Consider the following 15,969-nt stretch of genomic DNA (forward strand, 5'->3'; position numbering starts at 1 on the left):
ATGTAGCCTACAGTACATGTATAGAAATACAGTACAATATAATAAACCATGTAAGATGCCTCCTAGCCTAACATTGGCATCTAACCTATGATAAACTCAAATGGCTTTTTAAGATCTGTGACATGCTAGCTGAAGCAATTCTGGAGGAAACTTCCTTTTAAGGTGGTTTATGTGAATGAGTGAGCGTATTTGTGTGTGTCTGCGTGAGTAAATGGTATGTATGTGTACATGTGTTAAATGGTATGTATGTGTACTGTACATGTGTGTTGCTCCAACATTTTTCATTTTAATTTTTCTGACCAATACAAGATGTCAGTGTGTATTTTGTTATATTTCCATCTCTATTAATATGTCTGGCATTTTCAATAGTGCAATAATTGCAGACAGTATTACTTTACAGAATGTTCAAAATAATTCCCACCTCAGGTTGCACTGCAGGGGACTAGTCCTCCTAAAAGCCAAAATGAGTCAGTCTGTTCACCCTTGGAAACCACCAGATTAAATACCACATTAGTTGTGAGTCATCTTTTTGACTGCAACTTTCCCTAGATTGCTTGCCATACTTGCAGCTCTTTGGAATCAGAAAGATTCTGTATTTTGCCAACATTTATATCTGCTTCTCGACAGCGCAACAGGATGCACATAATGGCTCTTCAAACTACCCATGTGGTTTTCTTTATGAGCATTATTACTCTCCACAGAAGTTGAGTTATAGTTCATCAAAGAACACTTTTTTGTGTGTGTGTGTGTGTGTGTGTGTGTGTATGTGTGTGTGTGTGTGTGTGTGTGTGTGTGTGTGTGACATTACCTACAGTACAACATAGTCATTATCACTCTATAACCTCCAAAGACCTCTCATTATACCTTTTAGTCTATGATTATTTTGAGGGGCTTATATACAGCTCTGGAAAAAATTAAGAGACCACTGCACATTTTTCTGATGTCATATACGATTGCTGAGTGACATTTGAATGAGTTGATGGTCATATTCAATGCATTTCATGCAGTGGTCTTTTCATTTTGAATATGACGGTCAGCTCATTCAAATGTCACTTATTTTTTTCCAGAGCTGCATGTTACTCAACGAACAGTATTCCATACTCAACTTTTTAGTGTGGTCACATGCATTAGAGTAAAGGCTGTGTGAGGTGTGAAGTCATATTGAAAGCTGCTATGTGCTTGTCTGGTAGAGGAGGCCAGCCCATAACTTACTGTCTGAGTCTTTTTATGATAAATTGAACAGGAACCAGCCCTTTACCGGCTGGTGTGGCATTTGGACTTGCCAGTCTTGAACAGAATAGGAAAGGCAGGATATGAATGTTTCAGTGGGTTGAAGTCTGGCCAGCACACCAATGGCCTTCTACAAATCCCACCAGAGTGGCAGAGCTGAAGGGTATCATTCAGAGATGCCTAAATCTTCTGCTGAAGATCTCCAGTGTCCGTGTGTCTGTGTATGTGTGTGTATGTGTGTGTGTGCATGGTGAATGATGGGCTGCAGGTAGAGAGGAGGAAATCTCCTTCAAGAATACTCCATCTCTCTCAGATAACTGAGCCCTGCCCTTTGATGTTTCGTATGTGCAGTAGGGGGTGTCTGTAGAGGCTTCAGTATTGATCATTTAAGAGCACTGAACCAAAACACTGCATGTGAAATTTCCTTTACAGGCCAACTATTTTGTAGAGAGATGTAGAAATGAGATGTTATAGTATGTAGTCATAGTATGTCCAGACAGTTACATTTGATGTCTATCCTGTTATTGTAGATTATATTTTGATGCTGATTGTGATGTTATTTGCATTTTATGTCACTGAACCCTATTCAAAACTTTGATCAAATATTGCTGCAATATGCTAATGTCCCCTTCAGTTTCATGACAGTACAGGGAAACTGGCAGCCGTGCCAAAGTTGTATATGTCAAACCCTTTTGTAGAGTTTTGGAAGTAGTTCAGTGCTTTTGTAAACAAAAGGCTTTTTAATCATTACTGTCACACACAAGACTGTTGTAATTGCACTGGCTTATGATGTTGTTTTGTTGGACAGACCAGACAGTCCAGAGGCTTATTCACCTATTTGCCTTCTCACCCGGCAACACAAGAAAGCTGTCCAATAGAATTACTCTGCTTTCTTTCTTTCTTTCTTTCTTTCTTTCTTTCTTTCTTTTTCTTTCTTTCTTTCTTTCTTTCTTTCTTTCTTTCTTTCTTTCATTCTTTAACTCTCACAGTGTATATGCGAGTATGTTTTACTGAGTAATGGAGTGTATTTTGAATACATAGATGTAATGTACAATATGTGTTTCCCTTAATGACCCTGTAGTATAGGATCACAATGCTTTTCTTATTCAGGGCTCAAACGATCACTGTGAACTGAAGTCATTTTAAATTGATTGAAGTTGATAGAAACTTTGATAGACTTTCAAGGACAATACATTTCATATTTAACTGTGTTGAGTAAACAAGACAATGCTTCATAGATGAACATAAAGGCATTGATGACAACACTATTATTTCAACAGTATTATTTCACCTTTATTTGTTCACCTGTTCACCTGCACACTATCCACCCCAAGTATCACACTTTCAGCATTAAGGACCATTAATATTGCAATATAGTGTATACATATAATATAGTGTTCGCAAATATTTCCAGTGACTAATATTACAGACATACTGACTAACATAACATACAGTATTATATTATCAGTGGGACTGGCATACAGGATGCAGTGACCAACTGACCACTTTATTCCACCTTTGTTGGTCCTGTACCTCAATTACTTGTGGGGTCCATCAAGGGTCTATCTCAGGGCTTATTCATGTTATGTTATTCAGAGGACCTGTGTGCCTGACAGGAGCGAGGGGTTTTAGGTTTTGCCATGCACTCAGAGCACTCTTAGCCAGCTAAGTCCATTTCACTTCACTGATCTAATCGCACTTCATCCCCAGGTCATAGAAGTCTTCCATTTCCACAAGTTTTAAAACTCAACTCGGCCATAATGTCTGAGCATCTTTAGTGTATTTGATGTTTGTGAGTGAGACAGTGTTTAATGAGCTGTTTGTTATGTTTCATTTGGTGGGTGCTTTTATCCAAAGGGACTCATTACTAATTCATTTAACATAATCTAATAAATGTCTGTTCGAGTGTGTGTATGATAATGGGATAACAAGGCGACATAGTCATTTCTATGCAATATGTAATATACTTTCCATTATCTGTTTGTGTGCAGAGTGTCTAATGTCTCAGCACATTTTTTTTTTTAAATCCCCCTGCTACAATATGATTTAACTCTTGTGTAGGATGCAAATACATTGGACTGTGGTTTTCAGACAATGTTCCGACACAGCAGTATTGAAAGCCATTTATTATTCATGCTGTGAATCGACTCTAATCTGTGTCGCTTTCCCATCAGTCTGTTGCCAGTGGCCATTGAAACCTACTTAGCATACTAATCTTAGTATTCAACACAATATCAAGAGTCTTTGCCTCTGAGATGTAAGAAGATCCAAAGTCATTCCTGCTTTTGGAGCCACATCACAAGTCAGATCATACAGATGTGCTGAAGATTCATTTTGGTCCGCTTCTTATGAAGGTGGTTGAGAGGTGACAGAAGGGTCCCATGCAACTGGAGATAGCCAACATTATTTGTATGTAGTCTGAAGTTTGTAAATGAAGTCTACAGTATGTGTACTCCTTATCAGTAACAGCTTTCACATCATTGACATCCACTCTGCCGGTCAGTTGATGTCTTTACAGCTTATTGCCACACCAGTGCGCTGCCTAACTTAATGAAGGCTATTGCCATGCCATCAAGCACGGCCCACTTTTCATCAGTATACAGTATGCCTGCCATAACATCACAGAACAAACAATGCTGTATCTTTTAATTTCCCTCTCCTTCAAACACCACTTTAACACATCTGCTGTCCTTGATTAACACATATTTAATTTGACGTGGTCAAGATCTCAGACCTGAAAGCTGTTTCCTTCAATTAATTTGTGCCCATCAGTCTGTCCACCAGCTAAAATGTAATTACTGTATTTATGCATGCGCTGATACGCTCCATCAAGGTTTGGTGGCTGACAATATGAAATCCTGCTGAATTACCCTCCACAGCTACCAATGACAGATCGAGCCGCTTTGCAGCAAGAACAATGAAGAGGCCGTTTATGAATTCCAATAATAATCTCTACCATGTCTGAAGAGCACTAATTAGCAGTGACCAATAATTGGCACGAGACAGATGGATTGAAATTAATTCAGTTCAGAAAGGATGTATGGGTTGAGAATGGAGTAATCACAGGCATTTTGAAATCATATAATTTGTTTGATTTGCCTATCAATCACTTTGCATCCCCATGAGTTACGAATGACATGTTCAAATTGTTCAAATATCAGATGGTGTCATCCATTTGCAATTGTTTAGATTGATATTTAGCAGTAAACATGCCTGAGAAATTGATCTTGTTACTTTGGAACTTCGGTCTACCTTACATGGAAAATGGATCGAGGGTTGTTAAGTGAACGACAGTGGCACTGTAAATTGAAATTCTAATTGACTGTGTGCATCTCTCTTTCTCTCTCTCTCTCTCTCTCACTCTCTCTCTCTGTCTGTTTCAGATCATGAACGGATTGGGAAAGACTCTAATTACGAACAAGAGGGCAAAGTGCAGTTTGTTATAGACGCTGTCTATGCTATGGCCCACGCCTTGCACAACATGCACAAGGATCTTTGCCCAGGGAGGGTTGGCCTCTGCCCAGCGATGGAATCCATTAACGGCTCCATGCTTCTTAAATACATCCGCAAAGTCAACTTCACAGGTAGGAAGCTTTGGTCCAGAGTGTCTTCTTTCCTTTTTATGTGCAGTGGTGTTTTGTAATACTGTGATGTCCTAACTAAATGAAATGTATTTAAGCATTAGTTCAATAGTATACTTGTGGTATCTGCATTTTGAGGAAGAAGCTGTAGGTCATCAATCCAATCATATACCCCCACTTAAAACTTGGCAAGAAAGCTTTAGGAATTTTCTGTACAAGTGTATGTGCAGTTATGTAAGTTATGTGATAAAGAATGCACGAGTCATATTCATGACTAAACATGCATATGTACACACACACACACACACACACACACACACACACACACACACACACACACACACACACACACACACACACACACACACACACACACACAGCTGTGTAAATGTATGCACAGAATGCAATCGCATTGAAGACTTACACAGTGAGTTTGCTTTTTGGAAACTGCCAAAGCGTCTTTATCAATGGAAACAGACCTCACATCCCTCTCTTGACTCGTTAGCCCACGGTTGCCTGGGTGCCTGGCTCTTATGAGGGTAATTATTTTCAGACTGCACCATCATGGAGGAACCACACAGGCTTTGGTATATTGGACATCTCAGAGTTTGTTTGTTTGTTTTTTTTTACGTAGGGCAGCATTCATAAATCCCCTTAAAGAGTATTAGAATAAAGGCTTGTAAACAAACACATACATCCAGCACCCTGGTCTTAATTCTGCAGAACTCATATTGAATAGGGGGAGTTCACATTGTCAAAGGAGCTTTTGAACTGGCACCCAGGCTTTTGTTTCAGCAGAAGAAGTTAAACTATATTTTGTATACAGTGGCATGGAGGGTGTGCTTACTGTGCTAGAATATATTTTAGATTGTTTTGTGCTGAAGAAACTTGCTCCTGGTGTAATTTCAAATTTTAGATTTCCCTGTGGATGTTTTTAATTTACACATACATTTCTATAAATAGAGACAGAGAAATAATACATTACTGCTGTGAAATGAGTCATTTAAGTTTTAAAAAGTCAGTCACAACTTTTCAAAGATAATTTTTACTGCCACACCCACTTTTTGTATGTTATAACATGGCACATATTTTAACTTAAAGGGATTAAGGATTTTGGACATACAGTAGGACCTCATTTCCAAGTTAGCAAGTGTGATATTTATCAGTGGAGACCGTTTTCAACACGTTTCATCCAGTCCTTCTATTTGCAGAGTTTGCAGGTGCTAGGCTAGCTGAAGAAAACGGTATGTGTTAGCCTGCCACTAAAAACAGTCTTTTTGAGCCATCCCTTTAAGTAATTGATGTATATTTTATTTGATGTATATTAAGTATTATAGTGGATAAAGGAGCTAAAGGAGACACATATTCCCTGTTAAAGATACTCTATGTGTACTTTACCCACATGTTGTTGATTCACATCAGAGACACCCATAAACTCCATGCCAGATTGAAATGCAATGCTCCATTACTTACTCCCACTTCTTTCTTTGAAACTATAGTAGACATGTCCAGCTGTTTGGACTTACCTGGCTGTCTACAGGCAGAATCTAATCAGGACGTTTCAGTGCCACAATGTTGCTGTGAAAGCATTTCTTGAGTAGATCAGCAATGGGCCATAAATATTCTGTTTGAACCCAGCCAGTATCCAATGTAACCAGGGGTGTAGTGGTAAAATAAGAGGTGGGTAAACGGCAAGGTGGACTACATCATGCGGTATCTGATTTTTAAAAAAGGCATTCAGAATATGTTTGATGATGGTGGAAGTTATTGTCCAATGTTTATAACAATAGGCTACGAGAGGTAGGGCCTATTAGGTTGCCTTCACACTGGGTCCGCTGATAACCGTAACCGAGTGTGATTAGGCCTACTCCTCCCTAGCCCTGACTCAGCTGGTCTCTGTTACATTACATTTATGTTTGCGGACCAGGGTCTGTTTGTCATACACACTAGCTTGTAATTACCAATATCGCAACGTCGCAAAAACGGCAGTTTATTTTTTATTTTTTTGAACAGATAGCATTCCAACTGCACCGGAGTTCTAACAAACCATAGGCCTACCCCAGACCGCTGTTTTCTAGGGGGCCCTGGTCCGGACTCGCATTCGGGGTTTGGTAGACTGCGTTCACATTAGCAAAAATCACCGAACGATTGGTCCAAACAATCCATGTCCAGACCAAACGGTCTAGTGTGAATGCGCCCTTAAATGGATCCCAGAGTGTTGATGAGTGTACATATTGTGAATGTGGATAATACAGTGTCATTTTTGAATGTTAAAAGTTGCATTTGGTGAACTCTTTTGAGAGGTGGATAAACTCTAATAGGAGGTGGATAAACTCTATTTCTGAAATTTCAGAGGAGGATAAAGTATGTTTAGGCCTACTTGTGTTTAGCCTCCACTACAGCCCTGAATGTAACCTCGTGAAGGTTGTGACTTTAAGAGTTTTAGATACTCCAACAAATGTCTTAGAAACCTATTTATCAACCGGTCTTACCCCTTATTAACATATAGAAATTCTATTTTAAAAGTTTTTCCAAAGAATCGTATACAGCTTTTGCGAACTAAATACATGAGATATCCCATAATGCCTAAGGCCAAAGAGCTACATTTCAAAACTTTGAATGGAATATACCCCTCCAACGATTTAATCCAAAGGCGCTTTGGGATTGAAACTGATAATTGTGTATTTTGTAATGGGCTGGAAACCGCTGAGCATCTGTTTGTCGAATGTGTTTATGTTAAAACCTTGTGGCTTGACCTTCATAACTGGCTCAGTCCTAAATGTTTTATGTTAGATAACTTTGACTTGAAGGACATTATATATGGACTCTTTACTGTGAATGATAACGATGATCTCTTAGTCAATGTGATTGTTATTCTCTGTAAATTTTTTATACATAAATGTAAATACTCAAAGGTTAAGCCCACTTTTAGTGGGTTTTACAATGATTTCCTTTATTATACAAAAGCCCTTAAAGCTATGAAGTCTAAGAAAGCAGTACAACTTTTGAACAGTGTTACAGAATATGATTTAATGACTAAGCCCTGGTTATATGTTTTTTTTTCCCTCTGTTGTGTTTTTTTTTTCTGTTTTGTTTATTATTTTTATTTTTTTCTCTTGCTTCCTCCTTTTAATTACACCTGATCCTGTACATAGATGGATTCCTTATGGATTGTTTTGACCCATGCTTATTGTACTTGAATTACCAATAAAAAAAAAAAAAAGGTATAGAGTTCGGACGACTATGTCACGTTTGTGTAGCAACGGCCATTTTAGCAGAATGCTATAGGAAGATACAGTGATTACTAGCGTCCAGAGGAGATAGCCTAAGAAAGAACTCAAAATTGTCTGACCCCATACTGCTATCCCTGCTATAGCCCCTTTAGCAACCATCTACATTTCATTTGCAGTTGAAAACAGGCAATATGATTGTGTTGGTCTCTAAATATTCATTCCTGCAGTCCCTTCTGCTGTCAGGAAGCAGTTGGGGTGGAACAGCAATGATTTATGTATGTTTATATCATAGCTGTGTCATCAGTTATTAACACATAGAAATGCTGTTATGAAAATGCTGAAACATGGGGGAGAGAGAGAGAGAGAGAGAGAGAGGATTGTGTGGCTTAGAGAAAAATAGTAAAAAAAAAATAAGGACTGGATTTGATCTTTTTAATTAAAGATTATGTAGGTAGTGATACATCGTTTTGCATTAGCTCTTTTATGACTATCTTGTAATGGATACATGTAATAATAGCCATAAGATTTCCTGTAGTGCAGTTACATAGCAGAATTACATCAAGGTCCTTACCAGCTTTGTGAGTAGGCCTATAGGAGGACTGCATGCACAAATCAGCCAAGCTGTCCTAGAGGAAGATAAATAACCAAGTATAGCTTAAAATGCTCAGTTATCATGATAGCATGGCATTCAAACAAGTTATAACTGTGCAGGTAGCAACTGTGTAAACTTCTAGTCGTTAGTGACAAGAAAGCCTGTCCCACCTCCTCTACCAGATGAACAACTGGTATAGGAAAAGGACATAATTAGGCTAGTTGATGCTGGTAGCCTACTGCAGGTGTGGCAGTGTTCTGTAGTCTAATAAACGTTTCATTAAGAGCAAGTAACTGAAGTGATAACTGTGAGACCAGAGCAGCAATGAAGTCCGTTTTATCAACCGCAGGCTGACTATTCCACAACCCCACAGAGAAAATTGGACAAGACAGCGAAGACAGCTGGACTGATATTAAGTTATTTAACTTACGCTGCCTTTTTACACAAGGGCACCTTGTAACTTGATTACAGACAACAGGGATGTCTTGAAAGCACATTGCTGAAAATAAAGTCCAGCCCAATCCACCCGCTCTTAACAGATACACAAGCTTGGACTAGCTATGTACTGTAGCTCAATGGCTAAGTGCCTTTGCTAAGTACATAGCATAGCACCACCAATGGTTTAAATATAAACCACTCCTCAGTGATCACCCCAATGTGTGATACAAGTGGAAGACATGCTTAATTACAGCGATTTGTAGTGCACAAACATTAGGTAATGAAATACGATAAACATTATCCTTGGTCAGCTTCAACTGTGCATGTAATGGCAGGATGCCAACATGTTGTAAGCCAATTATAGAAAATTGCTTACCTTTCACAACAGTAAACCAGTGAATTACTGCTCACCTTTAGGTCATTATGTAGCCTAATCAAACAAATTCAAGTCAAACAAGCCCTGTGACAATGTTGTCTTTTCATTCAAATTTAGTTTTGGACTTTCTCAAAACTTGGACATGTAATACAGCTTTGACTGACATGGAAAATAACTCCAAATGATGTACAAAATGGTTCTGTGTGTGTCTGGCTTTAAGGGGAACACACAGCTACCTCCATTGGCCTACATCAATCTCAAAACAGTTTGTTCATACCACCTCTGTTTTCTGCAGTCCCACTCTGCCCCAGAGTGTCCCATTTGCACATTTGCAGATTGCACCTGCCATCACTGCCAGCTGTCGCCACTTTACAAATGAAGCCCAGTGTAAGGCTGTGTAGGAAGGCAGAAACAGAGCGTTTCTATAGATTCATCTGCTTTTGGGAAGCTGCAGTTTGTATTGTATAGGAAGGCAGAAACAGAGCGTTTCTATAGATTCTTCTGCTTTTTAAAGCTGCAGTTTGTATTGTATAGGAAGGAAGAAACAGAGCGTTTCTATAGATTCATCTGCTTTTGGGAAGCTGCAGTTTGTATTGTATTCTAGAGGAAAGCCTCTCCACCACACACATCACTGTGTGATGGAGAAGCTTAAGGAATATTGAATAGAGCCACTTTTGGCTGTGGACTTGGATGAGAACCATGGCATTCTATGCTTATACGGAATATGAGTTGGTCCCAGGTGGCCGTGGATGAAATTTCTCTCTCTTTCATCCAGGTTGTGTGAACACAGGTCTCAAAGCTCTGTTCATTTTCAGCCGTCTAGTGTGCCAGACATGGCGATGTCCATACAAACACTCCTTACAGTAGCTCAGCATGCCTTCCGAAGTCAGAAGTTTGTCAGAGGTCTTCAATTAATTATTCTTCATGGTTGGAGTTTTGTCTTAAAGCAATCCACTTTTAATTCAAAACCCCATATCTTTTCAATTTCCCTGTGCAGGACTTAATCAAAACGATTTGAAAGTGGTTTATGTTGCATTAGTGTGCCCATTTCTTATTCATGTAGAGTATACTTTGATGGCTGCGGGGTGCCCGCATATCTCAATGCAGATAACATAACATGACATACTGTATTAGGAATCTCAGAGAAAGTGATTGGGTGAAAGGTTTAGACTTTCCTTTGATATACATAGTTTTCAATAGTGATTACATGTGCAAATTCAATGTAGCGCTGGCGGTTTTCCATTATATTTAGCTAAAATAGAGGAAATCTAGCCAGGATTGGTCAATTTATTTCTTATCTCTCTTAAATATGTTGGCATTAATTATGTTTACGTTTATCTAACCCATAATTAACTGTGTGCACGTGCAGTGGGGATAACTCATTTGGGATTATGACCACTGCATCAAAATGCAGTTTGAAGTTAAACAAATTGAAATACGTTTGCAGCAGCTTCTCTAACACACCACATGTGTGCATAACACTGCCACTGAAACACATCAGAGATCCAACCAGTGCATGCACTGCCTTTGAAGTGCTGGAGGTTGTCAAGAGCCAGGCACAGGAGCTGCCGCACAACTACATTTTTAAGTGTGTTTGCTAAAACCATTGTCGAACTGTCAGAGAGAGAAAGAGACATGGAGTGTGTGTGTGTGTGTGTGTGTGTGTGTGTGTGTGTGTGTGTGTGTGTGTGTGTGTGTGTGTGTGTGTGTGTGTGTTTGGGGGGGTGGGGATTAGAGACTTTCTGTGAATCTCTGAGTTTGAGTCACGCCTATCTGGATGTGCAGTATTCCAGCTGTTTGCTCGGCTGCCTTAGCATCTTCCTCATACTTGGATGCATTCAGGGATGGTATGGCACATTGAATGCATCAGTTTAAGACAGAGAGAGAGAGGCTTGCAAGGGGACAGTGCAAGGAGACTGTCAAGTCAGATAAGTGAGAGTGAATGTCAGCATGCAAGGCACAAGTTCAAGGTTGCTTGACTGAACTGGCATGCATGTAGCCTGTAATTCCTACTCTCACACAACTTGAAGTCTCCTACCAATTTGCTTTTAGGCAAGTCGCTAATGACATATTAACACAATACTGTGAGAAAAGCTTCAACATGACTGAAACCAAGATATTTTCAAAGCTTTATTTTCAACCAACCAACCTACTGTACCGATCAATTTAAATCAGTCATATGATTTAATATGAATCATTTGGTTTTTTTTTGGTAGGTACAGATCAAAATGAATGATTAAGCACTGTTCAAATAGTAAAAAAACATAAATGCAACAAATGCAGAAATAAACCACCAAAAAACTTCAAAACTCCAATGCTTCAGTTAAGCACCAACTACACCAAGCTCTTGTGAACCTTCCAGAAGGTAGTAGACAAGCCCTCTTCTCTTGTCAACAGTTTAGTAAGACCAATTAGCAGGTCCCAGGGTGCACATTTTGCATATTAGCAGCAAGGAAGAGGGTCCAAATCCTTATCAAAGGGAAAGCATTTCAGCAACCAAAATTTATCGGCCATAAATAATTTACCATCATGCTGAATATGGAAAACCTTAACCTACATCAGAACACAGAATTGTGTTGCTCTTTGAACCACAGAGATTTGTACTGGAGAATGAGACAGGGCGCAAGATGTCAAGGGGTTGTACACTGCAAAAAATGACCAAGTGTCTAACCAAGTGTTATTGATCTTATATTAAGATTAAAAAATCTATTTGGTATTGTTTTTAGTATGAAAAGACTTACAGTGTAGCGCCCTCTCAAAAGATCATTTTGGCTTAATTTAAGAAGACTTTAACTTATTTTAAGGAGTCTTATCAAGACAAATTTGCTCAATGCACTGGCAGACAAATTTGCTTGTTTTCAAGATGAGATGTCTTAAAATAAGTCAATTTTTTATTTTTTTTAATTAAGTCAAATGATTTCACAAGAAAGCGCTAGGTAAGTCTCTTTATACTGAAAACAATACCAACTAGTTTTTTTTTATCTTGATATAAGATTAATAACACTTGGTTAGATTTTGTTAGATAAGCAGTTTTTGCAGTGTATGCACATACGAAATGGCTTTCATGTTTGCTCTTACACATCATTGCTTTGGCTTCAGACATCCCATTCACTGTATGCCCTCACTGAGGTCCTCACAGTGGACAGCACTGGGTGAACAAGTAATTAAATTGTGATCATATAATCATTGTCCAAATAAGAAATTTTCCTTTAAATGAATATATTTTTTCTGCCCCCCAGGTATTGCTGGCATTCCTGTTGTCTTCAATGTGAATGGAGATGCCCCTGGACGTTATGAGATCTTCCAGTATCAGATAAGGAATCACACTAAAGAATACAAAGTCATCGGGCATTGGATAGACCAGCTTCATTTAAATGTACGTTTTCTCAAGCAAATATCACATACCGATCATATTTGTAGCAAAGACCCTGACTGTTGAACATCCCTACAAGTGAAGAAAGATCTCCATTTATCCTGACTGAACATCCACAAATAATAAGAAATCCCACATGTGTCTTTTTGTTTGGTTACATAATTTATAGTGTTGCTTTGAGTTTCTGTATTTCGACAGTGCTGTGAGGCCCACTGATTGGTGATTGAAATGAAATGGCTTTGAGGTTAAAGTACTGACCTTCATCTTTGATTAGGGGCTTGTTCATGTACTGTACTGTATATTTGGTGAAACGCAGCTCTTTTGTGAGTAGGCTAGTGTGTATGTAAATTCACAAACTGTATTCACAAAATGTGTGCATGTAAATTCACAAACTGTTCACAAACTCAGCGCAGGGCAAGGCAAGCTATTATGCGAAGCTCCATGGGCTATGTTAGTGAAGACAAGTGGTTTGGCTATTAACCTTACATTTAGCCCTACTATGAAGTTACATGTACATGTACTGGTTTTCACGTTACTTTTCAAGATAATGGGGAAGCGTACTCCGGTTTTAGACCTTAACGATACCGCACGTCTCTGTCTCGCAGATGTTTTTTTTTACTTGTCTGTTACCTTGGCATGGTCTTTTGATAACTACAGCACCGCCCACACCTGAACTGGCAATCAGGCTGATTGATTGGCATCTTAGTATAGTGTACTGCAAATACAGACTTGAGATTATACAGAACCCTCCAGGCAATGGTATTGGCCCTGGCGAAGATGAGTAAGATGAGTTTGAGTAAGATGAATATTTAAAAATCCTATTTGGGTGTTTCATCTAAGTTTCACAATGAAAACAATGAGAGTAAAATCCAGCCCTGAAGAGAGACAATTTTATTCTGAGAAGAAATAAAAATAAAAAGCATTTTGAGGTCACTAAGTCTGAAAAAAACATCAGAAGTGACCTCCATGCTAACAGAGTATTTAAAAGGCTTGTCAGGAAAAAGCCTTTATTGTCATGTATCTACACATGTAAATGTCTAGAGTTGCTAAATTCTGCCAGGAATGCCTGGAATTGTGGTCTGTGGTCAGATGAAAATGGAAATGTATATTTTTGCCAACAAACATTCAAGGTTGGTTTGGTGTACATAGAAAAAAGACTACTGAAAAGAACCCTAGGCCTAAGTATACATATGGTGGAGGGTCTGTGATGCTCTGGGGCTGTTGTTAATCCAAAGGCCCTGGGAACCTAATTAGGGTTCATGGTATCATGAAGTACATGAGATACCTGAACATTTTAAATCGAAATCTGGATATTTCTGCCAAAGCACATCCAGCAGGTCAATGATCCAAAACATAAATCAAGTTTCTGTTATGGTTATCTCAGTTCCCTGATCTGAACTCAGTGGGGATAGCTTAAGAGGACATGCACAAGGAGGGCTAGATAAATCTAAATGATCCAGAGATACGTCCTCAAATCCCCTGTATTCTTCAACTTCATTAGATATTATATAGTATATGTCTAAGAGCTGTTTTATTGGCAAAGGGAAGCTTTACAAAGAATTAAATACAGGGGTGCCAATTATCGTGGCACATTTGCTTTTGATAAATATACTTAGGATAAGGAGGAGAATTTGCTTTCTTTCAAGGTTGGTTTTTCCTCATGGAGTTAATTGTGGAACTAAAATGTTTTTATACCTCTTTTCACTCATCTTTACCAGGGGTGGCAGTAAATGAGGGTGCTGGAGCATACTGTAGCAGTGTATTTTGGAGCGCATGTAGTGAGAATGCATTTGCTCTTGTGTAAATGTATTTGCTCTTGTCTAGGTCACAGACATCCGATGGCCTGGAGGTTCCCGTGAGGTCCCCACCTCTATCTGCAGCCAGCCGTGCCGCCCGGGGGAGCGCAAGAAGTCGGTGAAGGGCATGCCGTGCTGCTGGCACTGCGAGCGCTGCGATGGCTATCAGTACCTGGCCGACACACACACCTGCAAGATGTGCCGCTTCGACCTGCGGCCCAATGAGAACCACACGGCGTGCCAGCCCATCCCCATCATCAAGCTGGAGTGGAGCTCGCCGTGGGCACTCATCCCAGTCTTCATCGCCATCCTGGGCATCTCGGCCACTTTCTTCGTGGTGGTCACCTTTGTGCGCTACAACGACACGCCCATTGTCAAGGCGTCAGGTCGCGAGCTCAGCTACGTGCTGCTGACGGGCATCTTCATGTGCTACGCCACGACCTTCCTGATGATCTCCACGCCGGATGTGGGCGTCTGCTCGCTCCGACGCATCTTCCTCGGGCTGGGCATGAGTATCAGCTACTCGGCGCTGCTGACCAAGACCAACCGCATCTACCGCATCTTCGAGCAGGGCAAGAAGTCGGTGAGCGCGCCGCGCTTCATCAGCCCGGCGTCGCAGCTCGTCATCGCCTTCAGCCTGATCGCCGTGCAGCTGCTGGGCGTGTGCATCTGGTTCGGAATGGACCCGTCGCCACTGGCCATCATCGACTACGAGGACCAGCGCACGGCCAACCCAGAGCTGGCGCGGGGTGTGCTCAAGTGCGACATCTCGGACCTCTCGCTCATCTGCCTGCTCGGCTACAGCATGCTGCTCATGGTCACGTGCACGGTGTACGCCATCAAGACGCGAGGGGTGCCCGAGACTTTCAATGAGGCCAAGCCCATTGGCTTCACAATGTACACCACGTGCATCATCTGGCTGGCATTCATACCCATCTTCTTTGGGACCTCACAGTCAGCAGAAAAGGTAGGCTGCACAGCAAATTACCATATCTATCAAGAAAGGTTTTTGTTTGTTTCTGTCAGACTCACAGGGCACAGAATGCCGTTTCAGGAACACTTTCAGTTGCAGTTTTCTAATATAACAAGGCAACAAAATTGAAGTATGATATGTTGAGACACACTCATGGGAGATAATAGATCTGCCATTCTCCCTTTGATCCATGAATCATGTTCCAATTTATGTACACATCTGTCCAGTCTGGACTAGTAAACTCTCGACAGCAAAATGGTTTGAGTCACACGAACAAGCCAATTAAACTCTCCTTGGAATACAACTGGCTGCCCGTCCCTCCATTTCAATTCATGTTTGTACCGTGGTCCATTGAAATGAAAGTGGCTGGGTTAAAT

The 15,969-nt window shown here is 40.2% G+C and overlaps 1 protein-coding gene across 1 annotated transcript in view; it reads left to right on the forward strand.

The window, feature by feature from the left end:
• Positions 1–15,969, forward strand: part of LOC125293603 (metabotropic glutamate receptor 4-like) — a 132,643-nt gene that overhangs the window by 102,116 nt on the left and 14,558 nt on the right. Inside the window, 3 exon segments of the mRNA XM_048241597.1 lie at positions 4,614–4,814; positions 12,690–12,826; positions 14,648–15,586. Of these exon segments, the coding sequence (XP_048097554.1) occupies positions 4,614–4,814; positions 12,690–12,826; positions 14,648–15,586 (1,277 nt within the window).

Source organism: Alosa alosa, chromosome 4, assembly GCF_017589495.1.
Source record: "Alosa alosa isolate M-15738 ecotype Scorff River chromosome 4, AALO_Geno_1.1, whole genome shotgun sequence".
In the NCBI taxonomy this organism is placed as follows: domain Eukaryota; kingdom Metazoa; phylum Chordata; class Actinopteri; order Clupeiformes; family Clupeidae; genus Alosa; species Alosa alosa.